The sequence below is a fragment of the Vipera ursinii genome (genome assembly GCF_947247035.1).
Source record: "Vipera ursinii genome assembly, chromosome: 16".
Classification (NCBI taxonomy): domain Eukaryota; kingdom Metazoa; phylum Chordata; class Lepidosauria; order Squamata; family Viperidae; genus Vipera; species Vipera ursinii.
The window spans coordinates 5,831,908-5,853,821 of NC_139529.1; the positions used below are offsets into that span (position 1 = coordinate 5,831,908).

The 21,914-nt window shown below is 45.4% G+C and overlaps 2 protein-coding genes across 3 annotated transcripts in view; one reads left to right on the forward strand and one right to left on the reverse strand.

The window, feature by feature from the left end:
• Window positions 1-1,161: 1,161 nt before the first annotated feature.
• RAB14 (RAB14, member RAS oncogene family) lies at window positions 1,162-5,740 on the forward strand. The gene is made up of 7 exons (XM_083375207.1): window positions 1,162-1,220; window positions 2,501-2,554; window positions 3,073-3,250; window positions 3,619-3,685; window positions 4,597-4,684; window positions 4,932-4,962; window positions 5,388-5,740. The coding sequence occupies exons 1-7, from the start codon at window positions 1,169-1,171 to the stop codon at window positions 5,563-5,565; spliced, it is 648 nt and encodes a 215-aa protein (XP_083231333.1). The 5' UTR covers window positions 1,162-1,168; the 3' UTR covers window positions 5,566-5,740.
• A 1,232-nt stretch (window positions 5,741-6,972) lies between these two features.
• Window positions 6,973-21,914, reverse strand: part of CNTRL (centriolin) — a 34,618-nt gene continuing 19,676 nt past the window's right edge. For both annotated transcript variants that reach the window (XM_083375019.1, XM_083375020.1), the window contains 21 exons: window positions 21,486-21,691; window positions 20,967-21,159; window positions 20,208-20,338; window positions 19,366-19,506; window positions 18,622-18,748; window positions 18,108-18,272; window positions 17,661-17,820; window positions 17,455-17,570; window positions 16,332-16,549; window positions 15,269-15,426; window positions 15,029-15,102; window positions 14,539-14,727; window positions 13,652-13,877; window positions 12,734-12,939; window positions 12,044-12,184; window positions 11,262-11,537; window positions 10,417-10,479; window positions 9,638-9,847; window positions 9,022-9,113; window positions 8,160-8,359; window positions 6,973-7,994 (listed from right to left, as the gene is read on the reverse strand). In XM_083375019.1, the coding sequence (XP_083231145.1) occupies window positions 9,036-9,113; window positions 9,638-9,847; window positions 10,417-10,479; window positions 11,262-11,537; window positions 12,044-12,184; window positions 12,734-12,939; window positions 13,652-13,877; window positions 14,539-14,727; window positions 15,029-15,102; window positions 15,269-15,426; window positions 16,332-16,549; window positions 17,455-17,570; window positions 17,661-17,820; window positions 18,108-18,272; window positions 18,622-18,748; window positions 19,366-19,506; window positions 20,208-20,338; window positions 20,967-21,159; window positions 21,486-21,691 (3,078 nt within the window). In that variant the 3' untranslated portion in view covers window positions 6,973-7,994; window positions 8,160-8,359; window positions 9,022-9,035. The remainder of the gene's footprint in view (window positions 7,995-8,159; window positions 8,360-9,021; window positions 9,114-9,637; window positions 9,848-10,416; window positions 10,480-11,261; window positions 11,538-12,043; window positions 12,185-12,733; window positions 12,940-13,651; window positions 13,878-14,538; window positions 14,728-15,028; window positions 15,103-15,268; window positions 15,427-16,331; window positions 16,550-17,454; window positions 17,571-17,660; window positions 17,821-18,107; window positions 18,273-18,621; window positions 18,749-19,365; window positions 19,507-20,207; window positions 20,339-20,966; window positions 21,160-21,485; window positions 21,692-21,914) is intronic.

Sequence of the window (21,914 nt, forward strand, 5' to 3'; positions counted from 1 at the left end):
TATTTTTTATTATTTTTATTTTTCCTAGTGGGAAAGGACCCAGCAGTCATGCATTCTGGCTTCTCCTCCAAAACAATTTCTTTCTTCGTTGCCCTTTCTGATGCCAGCTTTGTATTTTTCTTTGCAATCTACAAAGAGCGTAGATTTCACAATCTCTTTGAGCAGTATAAGCCTTTTTGTTTTGGGCAATACGTAAATTTAGCCTCGTGCTTTTTAAAAGGAATCAACTTGCCACTGGTTTTTCTACATAGTGTAGGATTTTTCTGCCCGCCTGCCCTGTCCCATGCAACATTTCACTTGCCTGCTTTGACTGGCTATAGAAATTGAATCAATAAATTCATTTCCAGTGAATTTCCATTCGGTTAATAGGTTAATCTTTCCTTTGATATCTGTGTACTGTAGTTCTGCTTCTCTATTTTAACTTGCTCATTTAAAAAAAAAACAGACTGGCTAACATAGCTTGCATATGAAGTTTGTACCTTCAGCTCTAAACAAATGAGCCGACTTTATTTAAGACTTAGAAATTGGTAAATAGCTTGGTGAATGCTTGGGAATCTTTTCCACTATGTTCTTTTTATTAAAGGCGCAGTTAGATAATTTCTCCCGGGAAAAGGAGAAAGATAAGAGGCTTAAAATAATGGGGAGTAGGCAATGTTAGCAATGCACGGTGCTGGGTTAATTGCTCAACAAATTCTTCCACTATCCTGCCAGGAAATTGAGAAAGCACACATGGGATCTCCAAAATAGCTAGGTGTGTCCACTGTGGGAAAGCTTCCACGATATTTTTTTTGAAGGAGCAGTGATCTGGTGCTAAAGTAGGATTCTTAAAGGAATGACTATGCTACTCATGTTGCTGATTGGAGGGCAAATCCTAAAAATTATGTTAACTTCAATACTGGTAGTTCGTGTAGTGACCGTTCAAAGTTACAATGGCAGTGAAAAAAAGTGACTTACGGCCATTTTTCATACTTAACAACCATTGCAGCACCGTTTACAACCCTTTATAAAGGCCTTTGCTTCCAGTTTAGTTTGCACTTTTAATATTTCCTTCGTCCTCGAGTTACAACAACTGAGCCCAAAGTTTATGTCGCTAAGTGAAACAGTTGATAGGACCGGATCCAAGGACAATCACGTTAAGCTGTTTTCTCTCTTCTTTTCTAGTGCCACAATGGCAACTGCACCTTACAACTATTCCTACATCTTTAAATACATCATTATTGGTAAGTCTAAACATCGTTTAGAAAACGCCTGGGTTATTCCTGCTGCCGCACTTCTTCCAGATGCCTTTAACTGCAGCTGGTTTGGGATAATAGAAGTTGTGGGAAGATGATGCTGGAGTGGCCCAACCTACAAATAACCAGTGAAATGGGGGGGAAAAAAAGGATGTATTTTTCGGGATCCGTCGAACCGTCCCTTGCACACCAGGCTCGGCGAAAAGGTGGCATGCAAAGTCACAAGTCGCTGATGTGCTTGAGGGTGGCACTTTTTTAATTCAATGCTCTTGAGGATTTTTGCCCAAGTAATCTCTCTCAGCCTGCAGATGTGTTTCCCTGCCCCCCCCCCCCAAGTCTGGCAGAGTTTTGGATTTCAAAGCCAGGAAGTGAGATAGAACGATTTACTCTTAAAGACACTTCCTTCGGTTGCTACTGTGGTGCTGACATTTGATCCTGGTTTTGTGTCTGGTATTGGGCAAAGCCCGCAACGCTACACGATATACGCATTGGAGAACTGGTGGAATATTCTCTTAGGTGGTAAGCAGCATTAATTCCTGGAGGGTGATCTTAGACTCACTTGCTAATCCAGCTTTGAAAGCATTCATTTATCGACTACCTGAAGCTACAAGTGACCTAGGAGTGTTGCGGGATCCCTGTGGTCACGTGATCAGAATTTGGGTGCTTGGCAACTGGCGTGGATTAACAATGACTGCAGGGTCTTGGATTGCCATTTGGGGCCTTCCCAGTGGGCTTCCAACAAGCAAGCAGAAATTCTGGCCCCAAATGAGATCTTTCTTAGCCTAAATGTGGGATGTGTGCACACAGCGGGATCAGTCTGGTTTTAGTGTGTTTACGGACCACGTCTGATGCCTAGGATGTTGTATAAACATAAGTTATGTTTCAGAGCTGGAAATACAGCTAGAGTTACTCGTCTTACTCATCTGTGGTCTTCAGAAGGAATTTTAAGAAATAGGAGCTTTTATCTCCTTCCAGTTACAAATTCTGTGATAGGAATACCAGGAAAAAAAATTCCAGAGCAGTTCTCAGTAGCATTATGCAGTAGTTTGTCTTTTCATTTCCCCCTTTTTTTTTTAAAAAAAAACTTTCTTGGTCCTTGCTTGGCACTTTTATTAAGGAAGAATGCTGGTTGTGGATTATTACACCATCTATCTGGGAAAAATGGCTCCATATTATTCCACAATTTCTGCAATAGATACTAAGTCAAGGCAGCAGTGGTAACAATTCGCTTCTAAATATTCCTCTTTTTTCTTTTTCTTCATTTTAAGGTGATATGGGTGTAGGAAAATCGTGCTTGCTCCATCAGTTTACAGAAAAGAAGTGTAAGTGTGCACTTACAGATTGTAATTGAAGTAGTAAACAGAACATGACTTTATTTATTTTATTTTAATTCCATTTATATCCCGCCCTTCTCCGAAGACTCAGGGCGGCTTACTCCCCTCCGTTTTCCCAACGTGTTAATTCCAGGCTTCCGTTACGTTATTAAAAGTGCCTTTTACAGAACGGGAATGATTCCGGATTTCACTGAAGCAAAATGCCTCCCTTTATATAATGTGCAACCATTGTTAGTTTTAATGTTGTTTTATTTTTGTTCAGAGATAAGATTTAACAACCAAAGGTTTATACCTTTGCCGGTGACTAGCTTTGCCTGTTTCTCACTCTTCTAAGAAACATGCAGTAGAAGAAGTCAGAAATTAATTGTGCTCTGTAATGAAGAAAAAAACCCCCGCAGATAACTGCTGATTTTGGCTGAGGTGGTGGGTAAAGCAGGTCTTCAGGTACGTGGGAATCCCTGTGAATGGACCGTGCTTTCTCACTGTTATTTCATTTTGCCTCGCAGTTATGGCAGACTGTCCCCATACGATTGGAGTCGAGTTTGGCACCAGGATAATTGAAGTTAGCGGCCAAAAAATTAAGCTGCAGATCTGGGACACAGCGGGACAAGAGAGATTTCGAGCGGTCACACGGAGCTACTACAGAGGAGCAGCAGGAGCCCTTATGGTTTATGATATCACTAGGTAAGGAAAGAGGTTGGAATTATGCTGTGGTTTGAACTCGGTGCCGCCCGTCCCTTAACCAGCTGTGATTTAAGCTGATGCTCTTTTAGTTGACACCACTAAACTCTGGAGCAGAGCAAGAGTTCGCCTGTTTCATCAAACCCCTACTTCTAGTCATTTTCCAACCTTCTCAAATCGATGTTTAAAAAGCTCCGTGCAGGCACATGGACATGGTGGAAAAAGGCACGGGGAAGGGAAGGACACAAATGCTGGATCTTTCTCTCTCAGACCAAATGGGATGAGGTTGGACTTGTTCTCTTGCTGTGATCCTCTGAAGAGACAAGGTCGAACTAGCTTGTGTTCTACGCCTTTTTTCCCCCCTCTTGCAGGAGAAGTACATACAACCATTTAAGCAGCTGGCTGACAGACGCAAGGAATCTAACTAATCCCAATACTGTGAGTGTCACAATTGAGAAACCTCCGTGTTAAAAGGTTAGGGTTGCTAAACAGCATCTGCTCATCTCCAGGTTGAGATGTCAGGAAATTTCTCCTCAGTTCTAGGTTGCTTCTCTGCTTGATCAGTTTCTATCCGTTGCTTCTTGTCCTGCCCTCAGGAGCTTTGGAGAATAGGTTGACGCCCCACCCCACTCTTCTTTGGGGCATCCCCTCAGATATTGGAAAGACTGCTATCACGTCTCCCCTAGTCCTTCTTTTCATTAAACTAGACGTAGCCAATTCCTGCAACCGTCCTTCGTAAGTTTTAGCCTTCAGGCCTCTTCCATTCCCCTAGAACGGAATATATCCTCCGTTCTTCCTCTCTTGTCTCTAGAAGTCAGCTGGCCATGGAACAGCTGAACAGAGCCCATTACCATTTGCTTAAGGGAGACAGTTTTGAAAACGCACGCTTTTCTCAGCTCTGCATTTCAAGGAGGGGGATTCCTTCCCTTTCGTGCAGCATTGGCTAGAAAGCTTCCCTTCCTGACAGTGTGGTTAGCTATAGCAGTCATTCCAGCTAGCTAGCTCTCTTACTTCCTCTTCTAGCATGTCTTGTGTTAATTGCATAATGAGCACTTCCTTAGAACTGCTTCCTCACCCTAATGGGAAGCCAAACGGTCCGTTAATTAAAGCATTTGCATTCCGACTCACCCTTCTGGGGATGCTCCGTTCCATTTTTTCCCCCCTTTAATGCTTAAGAGAGAGAGGGGGGGGGGAATGGTGTGTTTTCTTAGCTGCGATGAGGCATGCTCTGCAAAAAGGATCCCAACAGGATCCTTTGGGGCAAAAAGGCCTACCCTTGACAAACTGGCTGTTGTCCACCGCTGGATTCCTGTTAAATGCCCTTTTTCTGTCTCTTGTTCTGGATGCAGGTGATCATCCTTATAGGAAATAAAGCAGACCTGGAAGCCCAGAGAGATGTGACATATGAGGAAGCCAAACAGTTCGCCGAAGAGAACGGTACGCATGGGCGCACCAGAGTAGACTAAGCTACTTGGCAGAAAGATCGCGCAGAAGCTGTTTAGCGTAGTGCCAATTTAGGCCCTCTGGGGTGGTGACGATGTAGCACGCGTGGATCAGGCTACTCAGGTTGTATCCACGACCCTTGTCACTTTTGGAGACACCCAACGTGCTGGTTGGGGAGATCCGAAAGAGGAATACTTTGATTTTCTGACCTAAGTTGGCTTTGCTTTTTGTTCCCCAACAGGCTTGCTGTTTCTTGAAGCGAGCGCAAAAACGTAAGTTGGTTGCTTGTACGTTTAAAAAAAAAACAAAAGAGGGACTGGTGGTGAGAACGTCTTGTTTGCAGCACAAGAGTCGACTTGATTTATGCTAACGCCAGTGCTTAAATTGCTCTAGCGACGCTAGCTGTTGCTTCAAAATATGGACAGTGCAGCATGCAAGCAGTATGGATGCATTTTGCGGGGTCCTCGATGCTCTGGTAATGGTTATTTTCTTGCAGATGTTTCGTGGCCCAACTAGGGAACATCGTCAGCGTTGATCACGCACATTGGCAGTGCCGATGTGACCTAGTTAGGTAATGAAACATCTGCAAGAAAACCAAGGACCCCTCGCTACAACCCCAAGCTATAAATACTCATGCCTCTGTCATAAAGTGTCCCAAATTAATGCCGTTGCTCTGGCTTGTCCTTTTCCCCCCCAGAGGCGAGAACGTGGAAGACGCGTTCCTAGAGGCCGCCAAGAAAATCTACCAGAATATCCAAGACGGGAGCCTGGACCTGAACGCGGCAGAGTCAGGGGTACAGCACAAGCCTTCAGCTCCACAGGGCGGCCGGCTAACCAACGAACCCCAGCCCCAAAGAGAAGGCTGTGGCTGCTAGTGACCTCTGTTCCTTGGCTCTGTTTGTGACCTTTCACCTCTGTTAAAGAGCAGTGCTTTTTTGGGGGCTGCTTCCGTTTTCCTCTGCACATCTTACCAGGTTTAATTAAAACTCCTGAGGCAAAGAGTTTAACACAGTACTAAACTGCTAAAGAATAAAATTAAGAGAAAACTTAGATGTAATCAGGTTATCAAAGGCAAGTAGAGTCATTCCCTGTCCCTGCATGGTAAAATCTAGGCGTCTTTATTCCCCCTTCTCCTCTCTTCCCCCCCTCCCCATAATTAATTGTCCTTGTGAATAGATGTCACCGATTCATGATTTGCAAAAACAGAGCTCTGATGCTGGGCCCCCATATGACTTTCTCTCTCTCTTCTTTCTCCGCAGAGCTTTGTCTCTCGTAAAAGTTTAACTTTGTTAGCTTCAGCTTTTTTTCTCCCAGTCTGTAACTGGTCTGTCCCTTTTTAGTAACAAAAAAAAAAGAAAGGAAAAAAAAAGATTTACTATGAAACTTATTTCCAAGGGTAGAATGGGATCCTGCATAGATTGCTTTCGTTGGGAAACGCTGATAGTGGTGGTGGTGGTGGCTGGGGCTTTTGAGGGAGGGGGGAGAAAGACACTGCCGTGGTGTACGCCCCCTCCCTCTCGGCCTAGGACATGGCGTGGCTTCTATCTCGTACCCGGTATCTTTATGCTGCTCTTACTGCTCCGTATTTTTACCCACACGGGCCCTTATTATTAACCAAGCGTAAATATGTATAAATTTTGACAGAACCAAGCTAGACACTCAAATACATCCTGTGTATATGATTTTAATGAAGAAAAAAAAACCCTTAATGACCGGCATTAGAAATTTAAAAGTGAAGTATTTGATACAGCTCCACTAAAGACGGCCAGGTCACCCTACTTGGTGACCACAGTCATTGGCCACCCCCAGTTCAACTCTTACGATGTTTGGCGGTTGTCCAGAGGACCTTGACGCACTCCCAGGGTATTGCTAGCCCAGTGTAGGCCCTCTCTGTGCCCGGCGAGCAACCTACTACTATATTTTTTGCTGTTGTTACTCCAGGTCTTGTGTACTTTGAGGATGTGCTAACTCGCTTTCCCTCTCCCCCCCCAAAAAAAAAAGTTCTGCATTTATTCCAGCTGCATTGCCTGCCGGGGCTGTATTGCACATCTGTATGTTTCTGGGAAAGGTCTGCTCTAAACTGGACGGTTGCAAAAGCATTACTTTTGAGGGACTTTGGACTCTGGCATTTGACACTACAGTTCCCCTGGCTTGGCTGCCGATGCTCTCCCCAAGTTCCCCTCTGCCATGATTGCAAGCCTCTGTCCCTGGAAGAGGGCTTAACGGAGAGGGGTGGCCTGCAGGATGGAGCCCCCCCCCAGACCTCTCTCCACCCTTAGTTGCTCTCGGTGGCAATCTGGTTGAGACGCGGTTAAGGCCGGCTGGGGATAGAGCACGTTTGATTCTGTTGCCCGCGGTGTCTCGGCGACCCCTTGAATGACACTAAAACCAGGCCACGGTCCAGCGTGTGCAAAAGCGAAAGGGGCTAACCAGCATAATGTACAGTCAACGTGTGAACCAAAAAGCCAAAACTGGGATGTGCAAACGATTCGCATTCGGGTAGCTTGCGCGCTCTCCCTCGCTTACGTTGCCCTTTACGTTTGGCTCTAGTTTTTCCCTCCCTCTTCAGATCTCAAGATTCTTAAAAGTAGATGGGTATTACAGAATTCTGCTCTTTGAATTGCACCGTGGGGTGTGTGTGCGTGGGTGGGGTGAGGGTTGCCCAGGGACCATGACCTGTTGACGCAACTTAAGTTTTGGGCAAAGACAGTTGGCTTCCTGCAGCTTGTTGGCGGTGCAATATCCCTTTTCTTACCTCCTCCTCCCTCCCCCCCCACCCCCAATTCAAGTTACAGTAGGTCTTCATTTCTGTGACAGGATTTATTTGGGCTGCTGTACTCATTTAATGTAACAATGCTATTCTCTTAAATATTTGTAAATAAAGTACCTGTATCTAGAGATCAATGAGAGTAGTCGTTCTTTGAAGAGGCAAAACAAAAGGGATACGAATTGTGGGACAACTGAGGTGAATGCCCCTTTTTTTAAAGGGCGGGGGGGGGGTTGAGCTTGAGTTGTCCCAAAGATGCTTTTTTCAGAGGCAACTGAACTTTCTTTGTTTTTGCTTGAAGACATTTTGCTTCTCATCTAAGAAGCTTCTTCAGTTCTGACTAAAGAAGCTTCTTGGACAAGAACTGAAGAAGCTTCTTGGATGAGGAGTGAAACGTCTTCAGGGAAAAAACAAATCCAGTTGCCTCTTGAAAAAACACATTTGGGACAACCATGATTGAGAATATCCATAGACTTGAACTCTATGGCGTGCCATAAAGATTGAGGAAATCTACAGGAGTTCAGAATTATTGCTTGCCTGAATAAAGGAGAAGAGAAGAGATGTTGAGACATTAAAATATCGCTGTAATCCTCTACTGTACCGTTTTGTACAAAAAAATTTATTCACAAAATATTTTATCCCGTAAAAAGCCGCTTTGCTAAACGCTGGTTAAAAAGAAATGTAAAAGAGCGAAAGACACACCTTGAATCACCTCCAAAGGAATACAAAACGCCTTGATGTTGCTTTCACCACGGCAGGATTCTGCTATAGAGATGTGGAAACCCGAGGACAGGTGAGGTGACTCAAAGACTGTTAAACTCGTAAATAAATGAGGTAGTCTTCATAATCTTCACATCCAATTGGCACAGGCTTCACGGACCCCATTTCTGCGCAGTCCTTGTCTAATAACCAAAAAAAAGAAGCGATTTTAAGTTCTAAGCAGCAAGTTATAGTCACCCCTTCCTTCTCCTTTTGTAATCCTTCATGACAACTTGTGTCATTTTATTCATAATCTATTTGTTCTAAGGAAGCGGCATTTTGGCTTGGAACAGACAACCAGGCTCTCAATATAGATTAGTCCTCGGCTTAAAGGCCACAATGGAGCCTAAACTTTCTATTGCTAAGTGAGACGTTTGTTATGCTGAGGTTTGCCCCATTTTACGACCTTGCTGGCCAGAGTTGTCGCAAAAGGGGATCACGTGACCCCATGCCAGTTGCCAAGCATCCGAATTTTGATCACATGACTGTGGGGACGCCGCAACGGTTGTAAGCGTGGAAAAACGATCACAAGCCACTTCAGTGCTGTTGCAATTTTGAACGGTCGCTAAATGAACTGTTGTAAATTGAGGACTACCTATAATCTGGGGCAGTTTTGTAGTTGGTGGCTGCAATAACTGTCCAGTGCCACGATGGATTTTTAAGATCTTGACCACAGTAAAAAAAAAAAAAAAAACCTTTTGTCACGCTACTAAGAAGGAATATACGTAAACTGTGACTTAAGTCTTCTAATTGGTCAATCCATGTTTAAAACTATTCATAACCTGGGTGGTCTTCCACCTCTCACCTTCTTTGTTGAAACTATGTCTTGTACTGATAAACCGCTTTAGACTGGGCTGAAGTATCTGCAGTGGTCCAGGGGGAAGGAGATCTGGTGGACTAGAAAAAAAAAAAAAAAAAAACAGCGCTATCGGTACGATTATTGATTTTATAAAAGTCATACGGAAGCTGAAGTTGCTCTTTAAGGAGAAAAACACTTTAAATTGATTTCTAATAACTTTCATGCACACGTTCAAGGCGTGTTAAAATTAAATTTGTCCAAAGTGAACATATTCACTGCGCGGAGTGTAACCCGCCTCCAGCCATGCCGAGAAAGGCGGCTTTAAATCTTTTCCCCAAGTTGGTACCTTGCAAATATCCAGGGCATAAAACCAACGCTGGCTGCTGACCTGTTAAAAACGAACTCTCCCAACCGCCGTTACGTTTAATACAGCTCTGTTAAAGGTATGTTTCAGAGTGAAGAAGAGCACAGGGATGCTTTAGAAAAGGCCGCGGGGACATTCACGAGAGAGGACAGTTGGTTTGGATCCAGTCTTAGCAGGGTAAAACATTCAATGGGTAACGTTGCTGTAAAGGTGGTTTCGTGCCAACGCTAAGAAAACCACGTTGTCGGGCAAACGTACCTGGTTCTTTGCCAGGCTCGGCTCTTGGCGCAGAGAATCTGTGAATCCCGGTGAGTTTAAGGATGGAAACAAGGAATCGGTAGAACTGCTGCTGACCAGCTCGTCCAGGGCATCGACTTGTCTCTTCAGACTGTGAAGGGTGCCCTCGGTCTCCTGCTTCCCTTTAATTAAGGCCTCCACTTGCTTCGACATGCATTGCCGGAGTTGAGCCTGGATGGATGATGTTCCACGTTAAATCAGCGCGGAAGGTCTGGGCTGCTTAGGGCAGAGGACTTGCTCTGGATTAATCCAGAAGTGACCTTCTAAGTTTAAAGCTAGGACTTTGTTCTCCAAGGACGACTTAGCGACCACAACGGGCCCCCAAATTTCTGCTGCTAAGGGAGACGTTCCTTGAGTGAGTTTTCTCCCATTTTACGGCCTGCCTCGCCACGGCTGTTAAGCGAATCACTGCAGTGGTTAAGTTAGTAACCTGGTTGTTAAGTGAATCTGGCTTCCCCCATTGACTTGGCTGGTCAGGTCGCAAAAGGGGATCACGTCACACACACACACACACTGCGACTGTCATAAATATGAGCCAGCTGCCACGTGTCTGAAATTTGAACATGTTACCAGGGGAAGCTGCAAGTGTAAAAAAAAACACCCCGGTCATGTGTCACTTTTTTTCCAGTGCCCTCGCTTTGAACGGTCATTAAATGAACTGTTCCAAGTTGAGGACTACCTGGTTCTATTCCCCCACCCCAAGCAAAGGCCTGGTGGCCGTACATACGAATCGTCACTACCTTGAGACGATCTTCGTGGTGTTGCAGTTGTTCCCGGCGTACCTTTCCACGCCACTGTTCATCCTTGAGAGAAAAATAGGTATTGATGAAGAGAAGAATCCTTGGCAGGTAACTTGACATGCCTCATGACATTCCTTCACACTCATTCCGGGTGAAATGTGGGGTAAAACTAGGTGTTAACTATCATGTGTAGCCAACCCAATCATACTGTCAAGACAGCTACTTTTAAATGTGGACTCCTGCTAACAAGGCAAAGATTTAAACCCGAACTCCTAGATCTCATTTTTAGGTTAGAAACGAAACCTGAACTGTGAGTAGCAACAACAACACAAAAAAAAAACAAGACAATGGGAGAACGGTGGAAAAGGCAAGGATTTGGGCAAGCTGCATGTGGGAACAATCTGCTTGGATGTATGAATTTCTAATCTAGGTGGAGCAGTGGAGCAGTGGGCTAACGCCTCCTTAAGTAAGACCAGCTGCCTGCAATTAGTGCAGGTTCGCCTCCCACCAGGCTCAAGGTTGACTCAGCCTTCCATCCTTCCGAGGTAGGTAAAATGAGGACCCAGATTGTTGGGGGCAATAAGCTGACTTTGTAATAATGCTGCTTGGGGTGTGTGTGAAAGCCCGAATAAGCAGGCATATACATAGAATGAAGGCTACTGCTAAGCTTGTAAGCCGCCCTGAGTCTTCGGAGAAGGGCGGGATATAAATGGAATTAAAAAAACAAAACAAAACCATGCAGCTTTCTTGCGTGGAAGATGCAGAAGTTCATGCTCGCTACGGTACCGTGCGTGCGGCCCGTTGTTCTGATCCTGGGGTACAACTCTGCTTCTTTGAGTACTTACTGTGATGTGGACTTTAGAAAGGTCAAACTTTTCATCCCAGTACGGCGTCCTGGCCTTGTTTTCAGCGAATGGGTAGTTTTCCTTCAGGCTTTCCAGGTCACTCCAAAGTCTTGCCTTCAGTTCCAGGTGAGCTTCTCTATCCTCCAATACCTCTGGAGGGGACTGGCTCAGATCCTTCAAACCGTTCCTCATTTTGTCCTTCACTTCCAGTCTGACCAGCTTAACGGTGCTCTTCAGCTCTTTCTGCTGTTTCTCCAGCTCCTCCTGGCTCTTCATCTGAGACACAAGACGCAACGGTCATTCAACACTGAGGTTGAAGCACCGAGTGGCCTTAAAGGTAAAGGTAAAGGTTCCCCCGCACATGCGTGCTAGTCGTTTCCAACTCTAAGGGCCGGTGCTCATCTCCGTTTCAAAGCCGGAGAGCCAGCGCTTGTCTGAGGACGTCTCCGTGGTCACGTGGCCGGCATGACTAGACGCCAAAGGCGCACGGAACGCTGTTACCTTCCCACCGGAGTGGTCCCTATTTTTCTACTTGCGTTTTTTACGTGCTTTCGAACTGCTAGGTTGGCAGAAGCTGGGACGAGTAACAGGCGCTCACTCTGTTACGTGGCACTCGGATTCGACCCGCCAAACTGCCGACCTTCTGATCGACAAGCTCAGCATCCTAACCCACTGAGCCACTGCGTGGCCTTACATCTGTATGATTCTGGGAGGGGAGGGGGGCTCAGTACCCCAGGGCCAGAGAGCAACGGGGAGGGTATTTGAAGGCTCCAGAGTGTCACCTGTGATTTGAGTTGTGCGTGCTCTTCTTGGATCCGGCCAAGGTCCCTCATCAGCCGCTTGGCCCGCTGGTGATTCTCTTGGGCCACTTGTTCCAGTGAGGCTATTTCTCGCTGCAAGCCGTAGTTTTCTTGCTTCTGTTCCTAAATTAGAGCAGCGAGTTGAAGAATATATATATATTCTTTTTTGTCTGCCTTTGAACGAACAAATACATTCCAGGGAGGGGCGGGGAGAATGCTCCATTGGGACCTTTAATGGTGTAAAACTACACACAAACACACATCAGCCCCAGATGGCCATACCGGATGGGGCGGATCAGAGTTGGTCCAGAACATCTGGAGGATAGTGGCCCTACTTCAGATCCTCCCACGTGGACAGGATCCAACGGCTCCAGGTTGTGAGTTATGAGAGAAAACTGGATTGTAAATCCAGAAATGACCAACTGAGGTTCTATGAATTCATTAGGTGGTCTTGTTAGGTCACCTCCCTAACACAACCTTACAGAGTTGGAATAAGACTATCTAAGGTTTTATTTTACAACCACTTCCAAGCATTCATAGAGTTTGGGAGAACTGGGGCCAAGTCAGCCGCTCCTCGTGTTCAAGAAACCATCTCATTTCTTGCCATGGCCCCTCTCTTCCCACAACCCGAAATGAAAAAGCAACTGGAGGTTGGGGGAGACAGTTGCGTACTTGAAGGGCTCTTTCAAGCTGGTCCCTTTGAGTCCTGATGGTTTCCTTCAAGGTTGCAATTTGCTTCTCTGCTTTTAGATGGTCTGCTTGGAGCCGATCCTGGAGCAGTCTCTCCTCGGCTCTGGAGAGGTGGAGTTCTCTTTGCAGGCAGGAAACCTCGCCCGTCTTTTCTTGAAGCTTCTGTTCTTTTTCGGAGAGCTGATGCCCTGGAAACAGAGGAGTCAGTCTTGGTTACCAAGCCAACCTTACCAAGAGCCTCCGGTTTGCTTTTCATCTGCTGAAGGGCGTTCCTAAGAGAATTTACGATGATTGTTGGCTGAGCAGAGACAAAAACAGCCAGAGAAATGATGGAAGCCTGGGAAAAGGGGCCCTTGTTAGTCAACAGGAGTGCTGATTTACCACCAGCCTATCAGGTACTTGGGAGCTGAGGGCATGGCAGCACAAGGAAACAACAATTAATGACTTTTAATAGTCATCTGCACCATAATTAAACATATAAAAACTACACACCACCAGCAACCATAAAAATACAATGCGTAGAACATCCCAGTGCACATATGCTGGGGAGAGTGAAGTTCTCTGAGGATGGGCTCCAGCAGAAGCCCCAAAGCTTGGAAGAATAAGCCTTTGGTCCCGGTGACCGATTCAGATTGGATCCTGCAGAACTTGATAATATCTAAATGCTATACTCACTGCAGCGAGCTCAAGAGCATTTACAAAAGATGCTACAAAAGGCATGTTTTTAATGGCTAAAACTCCAGCTGAACCGTACAATTACAGTGGTTTGCCCAGCGGGCTTGGAACTTGAATCTTGATCTCCCCCATTCTTAGCTGACATATCACGCTGACTTCCTTACTCAATGGAGATGCATTTCTCACGAACACACATCAGTGTTCCCAGCCTTAAATACAACTCACTGGCTTTGTGGAGTTTTTCTTCAAGAGCTGAAATGTGGGATTCTCCCTTCTGAAGCCTCCGGATCCGTTCTTCCATCTCTTGGACCTTGGCCACGGCTTCCGCCAGGTGACCCTGCTGCTCTACCAGCTCTTGTTCCAGCTGCTGTTTCTGAGTCTTCAGTTTGTCTGCGCACTCTGCCAACTTACTTTCTTCCTGCAGGACGTCTTCCCCGAGACGTTGAAGGACCTAGATGAAAGCAGCCCATCGAGAGTTAAGCTAGGTTGGGAGAAGAGGTCACTGGGATGGGTGAATGATCTGGTTTCTCACTCTCGATGGCATAAAACTACTGGCCTGAAATCTGCCCCCCCCCACCTCTGCAAGGTATTTGCCACAATACGAATCGTACACTTTTTTTAAAAAAAATGCCTCTTGGTTGACAACATTAAGAACTCATTTGGTCTAGTGATTAAAGCATCTAGGATAGAAAGCAGGAGACTTGAGTTCTAATCCTGCCTTAGCCATGAAAGCCGCTGGGTGACTATGGGGGCCCGGTCCTTCTCTCTCAGCCCAACTCAGCTTCACAGGGTTGTTGCTGTGGGGAAAAATAGTAGGAGGAAGGCATGTGGAATATGTTCACTGCCTCGAGTTATTTGTAAAATAATAAAAGGCGGGGTACGAATTAAGTAAATAACCATCAAACTCTTGTAAATTCTAAACAACTGGGCTTAAGAGAGAATTTGTGGTATGGAGAAGCTACTGAATCAATTATGGCTTCTTTTTTTTACCTCCAGAATCAACCTTTCCATTTCTTCCCCCACCCCCCCGAACTTGTCTGTTCGTCTTCAAAAGAAAGAATTCAGCCAGCAGATGCAGTCAAAACACAAATGGAAAAAAGATGAATGCACACCGTCTCTTGTTTGGCCTGTTTCAGCTCCTGTTCCTTAAGCTCCTTGCTGAGTTGGTGTAGCTGGTTCTCCTTTTCCCTCTGGGCTTCTTGGATCTCCTTGCACTTCCTGGATGACTCGTAAAGGGTGTCTTTGAGGACCTTCTGTTCTTGGAGGAGCTCCTGCTTTTCCTCTGCGGCTTCTTTCACGTCCTGCCGTTCCAGCGGCGAAAGAGTTGAAAGAGAAAGATTTAGGATGCTCGTTAATGCTGCTGATCAACCTCTTTGGCGGGGTTATCTCAGAAGCCTACGAAATAGGGCCGTTGCTACAGATAAATACGGATGCAGCTCTCGGGACAAAAGAAAATGGCCAATTTTCATTTAGCAGTCTGATTTTGGCTGAAGTATTTATATCTTTTCCCCTGACTTTGCATCCTTGGGGAAATACCTGGCTCTTGGCTGCAATACGTTTCCCCACCTTTAACCCGGAACGGTAAATCTAGACAAAGCTCGCCTTTTCCAACAGCTGAAGATAACGCCTGGAATCGTTCAGTTCCGTCTTCAAAATGTCCAATTCCTCCTTTTTCCCTAAAGGGGAAAATAACGGCAATATTTTGAGGAAGAGGTCAATCGAAAGGAAAACAGGAGGAAAATTTGATGAAAAGATCGTGTTCTGAATGGGGTTTCATCCTTCACAAGACACTTGTGAAGGCAAAATGACCCTGATCGAGAGATTGGGAAAGGTTTCCCGTACCGTGCAAATGCTTCTGTAGCTCAGCGATATCTTTATTCAGAGCTATTTTCTGGTTGTGAAGCTCGTCGATTTCAAGCTGCAGTTTTTGGAAATCCAGTACAGACTTCTCCGTGCTGGCAAGAATATTTTTATTGTTGTCTTCGGTCGAGGCTAAGGTTCTGCCAAAAGAGGAAGCCACACGTTCACTTCACAAATGTCTATGGAGAGTCTCAATCGCCCAGGTTACGACTGCCCCAAAGATGCTTTTTCAAAAAGGCAACTGGGCTTTCTTTGAAGACGTTTCGCTTCTCATCCCAGAAGCTTCTTCACTTCTGAAGAAGAAGAAGAAACGAAGAAACTTCTTGGATGAGAAGCGAAAGGTCTTCGAGGAAAAACAAAGTCCGGTTGTCGCAAAATTAAAGAAGAGAGGCAGGTGCACAGCTTGGTGGACTGCTAAGAAGTGAATATGAAATCAGTCTGTTTCATTTCGCAGACGGTTGAAGTTATTAGCAGGTGATATATGATTCATCAGGGATGGTGTGGAACAGGGCTCTTCAAACGTGGCCCTTGGAGGACTTGTGGACTTCCAACTCCCAGAATTCCTCAGCCAGCTTGCCTGGCTGAGGAATTCTGGGAGTTGGAAGTCCACAAGTCATAGAAGGGCCAAGTTTGAAAAGCCTTGGTGTGGAAGAAGGGATATTAATTATTTTTATTGTTTTGACAGGCTACTCTCCCCTACTAATCAAGATTTCTAAAATGCCTGCCCCCCTCTTAGGTTGATAGTATGAGTGTGAAAGTGTTTTACAGAAAATCTTCCCAAGTCTACCCCTACGGTATCCTTGGGCCCAAAGAAGGAATCTACTAATGGTCCGTTTCACATGAAAGGAAAACCGGCGTTTTCTTTAGTTTCTCTCGTGCCGTGGGGGGAAAAAATAGAAAGAAGACACATTTGAATAAGACTGTACAACTTCCTGTGAAACGATCTCTTCCACACATTTTGGATTATTACTATTATTATTATTATTATTTGTTTGCTAAGGTCAGCCATTTAAGAAGACACCTCTCTTCAAATCCCCATCCTCACCTTTTGCTTTGGGTGAATTTGTCCGCCAGACTTTCACAGCTGGCCTCCAGGTGTCGCTTCTCATCATTCAGGGCCTTGAGGTGGTTCTGCAGAAGATGGAGCTGAGAGGTCAGTCGCTGGACTTCTTGCTGAGCCTCGTGGAGAAGCTGTCTCTGGTGCTCGGCCTCCCCTCGCTGGCGTTGGGATGCTTGCTGGAGATTCTCCAGCTCCAGCTTCTCCTGGGGTTTAAAAAAACATCCGCATAGAGACAGCTGCCCAAAATTTAACTTCCCCATCACTGCACCCTCACTGCTGCGTGGCAGGGCAGCAAGAGCAAGCTCGTTATTATTACTGTTGACTTGATTTGTATGCCGCCTGTTCCCAGGATTCTGGGGGACGAAAAACCCAAACCATAAAATAAGAAACACATCAGCCTAATGTTATTTACCTAATTTGTACTTATTTGCTTACTTAGAAAATTTATATTGCCGCCTACTCGCACATGGCAACTCAAGGTGGCGCACACACAGATATAAAAAGAGTGTAAAAAGAAGAAAAAAAAATAACAAGAAAAATAATAAAATAATAACCTCGGCCACAACGCACATTCAAACTAGCCATTTAATGGGCTCCATCCCGCTCTGGGTACCCCAGGCCTGCTGGCAGAACCAGGTCTTCAGTGCCTTCTGAAAGAGTGTCAGAGTGGGGGGCAGTATAATCTCTGGTGGGGGGGGAGTGATATGTGTGTGTGTATGTGTGTGTCTCTGTGTGTGTGTGTGTGAGTGAGAGAGAGAGAGACGCTTCCCAAGATTCTGGATAAATAAAAATCAAAACCATAAAATAAAAAAACACATCACCCAAATATACGCAGAAATGATAAAAAGTGGGAAATACAAATTCATACGCTGGTGCTCTCTCGTTCACTTGCAGACGTTTCATTACCCAACAAGGTAACACCATCAGTGCCACAGTGAGTGTGGGGGTTGATCCCTGTTTATGTACAACAGCTTGCCCTGCCTTCATTAGTGGAGGTGTCAAGTTTCTCCTTATTTAGAAAAGTGAGATAAACCAACGTGCCTGCAAGAAGCTCCAAGGCAGAGCTTCCTAAGTTGAACCACAACTACAAAATGTGGCTTTCCTTTACCTCCAGAATCAACCTTTCCGTTTCTTCCAACTCATCTGTCTTTTGGTTATGCCGAAACGTCAGGCTTTCGAGCTCCTCTTTTCCCAGATGTGCCGTTTCCAGCATGTGCTTCAGTTCTAATGAATGACAGAAAAGGGCAAAGACCATTTCAGTAAATATTGTAGCTATACAGAAAGCTACAGACGTAGATAGGTATTAAGCCAAACCTGTCTTATGCTGCTTTATCAGCCCCAGGATATCCTGTAGCTTTGTTTCTTCTTTTCGGATATTCTGCATTACGAGAGAAAGCTGGGATCTTTTCTCACTTAGCTGGGCATTGAGTTCTCCCTTCTGAACACTCAGGTCTTCTAGAAAAATCTTCATTTCCTAGGAGAAGAGTGAAGAAAGAATCGAAGGGTTTATTTGGAAAGCGTGCAAGCAAGCAGCTCCGTTCAGATCTAGCGCTGGCACAGTTTCGCTCCAGAGCAACCAGCATGGTAGGAACGCTGAATTAAAACAATTCTCAAAAAAGAGCATCGCACGAAAACAACAGAATAGTCCAAATGGACAAAACCTGGCCAGAGACTTTCTGAATAAAATTTCCAAGCAATTGAAAAACCAAGCCGCTAAAAAAGCTGTTAATGTGACCGGAAAGGGGGGGGGAAACACAAAACCTTTATTAGCTGCCGTTTTTCAGTTATCTCTGTCTCTCCATCCCTGAGAGCTTCTGCAAAGACGGCGTTTTTTTCAGCAATGCTGTCTTGGAGGAAGCGTAGCTCCGTCTTTTTCTGATCAAGCAATCTGTCCACCGCATGTAACTCATGCTGCTGAACGGCAGTCTGCCAAAACGAGAAATCATTTTCAGATGTAGAACAAATCAAGTCTATTTATCAGACGTTAGGGCAATCCAAGCTCTTGTCTTTTATTTGTTTATTTTTTACCTGTCCACATTCTGTAGGCGCACAGGAGCTCCCTGACTTTCCAAAGCTCAACCAGCTTATTGGCTGAGCTGCTGGTCAGATAGCGATAAGGCCCGTGTGGCTCTTTGCACATGTAAATACTAGCAAGAGTTGCGCTGGTATTCGTGGTTATTAAGCCAGGCTTTTCCAGTTTTCTATATATATGGCTGCATCCAAGGGCTAGCTCAGAATATCCTGGAAAATGTGGATCAGGAAAGATGTCACCCACCTGATCTTTTAATCTCTCGAGATCGTGCTTTTTGCTCAGAAGGATGTTCTCTGCTTCTTTAAGGATCTGAAGGTGGTGATCTTCATTACCTTCTGCAACTTGGATATCTGTTTGCAGCTTCTGAAGGCTGGAAAAGAATGAAAACCGAAACATATTTGTTTGGGAGTGGGTGGAGGAGCCAACATATTTGCCAAAATGGTTCAGCTCCAGTTGACCATCTAAAAAGGTAAAGGTTCCCCCGCACATGCATGCTAGTCGTTTCCGACTTTAGGGGCTGGTGCTCATCTCCGTTTCAAAGCCAAAGAGCCAGCGCTTGTCCGAGGACGTCTCCATGGTCATGTGGCTGGCATGACTAGACGCCAAAGGCGCACGGAACGCTGTTACCTTCCCACCGTGGTGGTCCCTATTTTTCTACTTGCATTTTTTACGTGCTTTCGAACTGCTAGGTTGGCAGAAGCTGGGACGAGTAACGGGTGCTCACTGTTACACAGCACTCGGGATTCGACCTGCCAAACTGCCGACCTTCTGATTGACAAGCTCAGCGTCCTAACCCACTGAGCCACCGCGTCCCTAGTTGGCCGTCTACCCGCTCCCAAAAGGCACAGTATTATAGAGACCTGCGGTGACTTTTCAGAGAAAGGCACGCTGGAGACGATGGAGAAAAGTAAAAAAAAAGAGCGGATGAACACCATCCACCCAAGTGATGGAGGTTTGACGTTTGTCAGATGCACCAGTCAAAAATACCTTTCAGTCAATATTTCTATCTTCTGGCTCAGGACTTGAAATTCAGAATCTTTTGCTGATACAATTTGGTTGATTTCTTTCAGAATTCCTTCTTGTTCCATCTTGTGCTGTTCCAAATCCTGGGCATCTGCTTGAAGCAACCTGAAAGGCAGTCATCAAACATTTCTCGGTTGCTTGCTGGTGAAAATCGATTCTTTTGGGGAGATTTTTTTAAAATCGTGAGCTAAACCTAGTTGTCCAAATTCTAAGATCCATGTATCTAATAGAAACCAGACACACAAAACCAAGTAACTTTTGAGCTTTTAATCTCTTTCGTTTCCTTGAGTGGGCATTAGGAAGTGGGTTTGATCACATCTTTTTTATTCTCTTTTTTCCTATTTGTTATCCTTCTTTGTACTTCTGCAAACAGATCATTGCTAATCCAGGGGATTTCACAGGCCCTCTCTTGAGGGCAACCCTTGTTTTGGATTGTTGAGAATCCATGCTTGGAAACTGAACTTGCTCTTCCATTTCAGGGATGCCTTTCTGCTCATTTCAGGGAGAGGTTTAGAACAAAAGGCTAAACAGGCACTGAAATCAATAATAATGAAAGCCAAGCAAACACGGAGAAGGGCAGTCCAGTGATCAAAGCAATTAAATTGACTGCAGGTTCAGGATGGTGGGTGTGCATAAATACACACCCTGATGCTTCTCCCAGAGCAACTGTTACACGCCCGTAAAAGCAAACAAGGCTGCTAGTTCAATCAAGAGCAAGTACTCTCTGTGAGTGCTCTGTTCCCAGTCTCCTGAGTCACCCCATGGCCCTGTTTTGCTGGGGTGAAGAAATGTGATCTTAAGTTCACCTGAACTCCTGATCTGCTTTCACAAGCCTCACAGCCAAATCCCGAGTCCGCCGCTCAAGCTCCTCAGCTTCTTTCTCTGTCCGAGACAACTGTTGCTTAGCGGTGTTATATTTCTGAATGGTGTCTTTGGTCTGGAAGGGGAAATAAAGAGACCTACGACTAGTCAAAGAAGAAGAATTCAATTATTCAGCCCTTGGAAGGGCCGAGAAGAAATAGGACAAGCAAGAGGGAGAATTCGCTAGCAGGCATTTTAGATCACAGCTGCAATCAAGTCCTCAACTTAGGATCCAAAATTGAGCCCCAAATTTCCCTGGCTAAGTGAGGCAGTAGTTAAATGGGTTTTTGCTCCATTTTCTTGCCACGGTTGTTAAGTGAATCACTGCAGTTAGTGACAGGGTTCTTAAGTGAACCTGGCTTCCTCCTGGACTCTGTCAGAAGGTTGCAAAAGGGTAATCCTGTGACCTCGGGATGTTGCGACGGTCAGGAGTCAGTTGCCTGAATTTTGATCACATTGATCGCGGGGATGCTGCCCTTTTTCCAGCGCCGTTGTAACTTCGGACGGTCACTAAACGAGTGGGGGTAAATTGAGGACTGCACCTGTATTTTTTTAAATGACCTCTTTAAAAAGACAGGCTGTATTTCCAAGTGGAGCATTGGAAATGCCTGCAAATATGCATGACTGTCCGTGACTCGGCCATCAGCTTTTAATTTTAAATAAATGTATATATACACTTTTAAATTTTTTTTTAAAAAAATTACCTTTCCTCGAGTGTTTTCGAGTTCAGTCTCAGCTTCGGCCAGAAGACAGTCTGCCTCCCTGAGTTCTGCCCGCCGCTTCAGAAGCGTCTTTTCCACGCATTCAATTTCATCCATGATGTTTTCATGACACTGGATTGAATTTTCCAAGTCCAGCTCTGCAGTCAGGGCGTCCCCACGCCCTTCGATAAAATCTCTAAAACAGACAGAAAGGAAGTAAGGAAGGAATGGAGACGGGCAACCAGAAATATCCCCGGTTTCCTGCTCTCCTCCTTAGCTAAATTGTCCTCGTCCCTTAAGCACCAGTTTTAAGGGTAAACAAATCCAAGAGCTCTGCAAGGAAAAACGAGCTATTCATTTAATAAATAGCAGGAGACTGATAAAGTTATTCAGATTGGCTCTAGATATCACAGGAAAAGCTTGCTAAACAGTATCTCCTAGCTCCTTCGTGCTTAACGGAATAAAAAGCGCCACGGCATTCCACCCAGAGTAAACCTGTTGTTGTCGTTAGAGCCTGCTCACGTGCGTTTGTATCTCTTCTGGGCTACCCGCCGCAGCTCTGCAACTTGGTACTCAAGCTCTTCTTTCTCCTTCAACAAGTCCTGTATGCCCTGGCTCAGTTCTTCCATCTCGTTATTGGGTTCACGAGAGGTTCTGGCGGACCCGTCTAGGTGTCGCTGAGACCTCAATGTCTTTATGTTCTCCTCTAGCCGTAAGATGTCATTTTCCTGCAAAAGGTGGAGACCAAGGGCATCATTAGAGCCTCTGTCTCCCCATCCAGTCGGAGGAGACATGACAGCAGCCTTCCAGTATTTGAGGGGTTCCTACAAAGATGAGGCGGCCAAGCTATTCTCCAAAGCGCCTGAAGGCAGGACAAGAAGCAACGGATGGAGACTAATGAAGGAGAGAAGCAACTAGAGCTAAGGAGGAATCTCCTAATGGTCAGAGCAA

Excerpts from the sequence above, each read along its gene's own strand:
- RAB14 (XM_083375207.1), top strand. The coding sequence starts at position 1,169 with ATGGCAACTGCACCTTACAACTATTCCTACATCTTTAAATACATCATT. Across the intron at positions 1,221-2,500 it reads CTTTAAATACATCATTATTG|GTGATATGGGTGTAGGAAAA; the intron begins GTAAGTCTAAAC and ends CTTCATTTTAAG. Across the intron at positions 3,686-4,596 it reads ATCTAACTAATCCCAATACT|GTGATCATCCTTATAGGAAA; the intron begins GTGAGTGTCACA and ends TTCTGGATGCAG.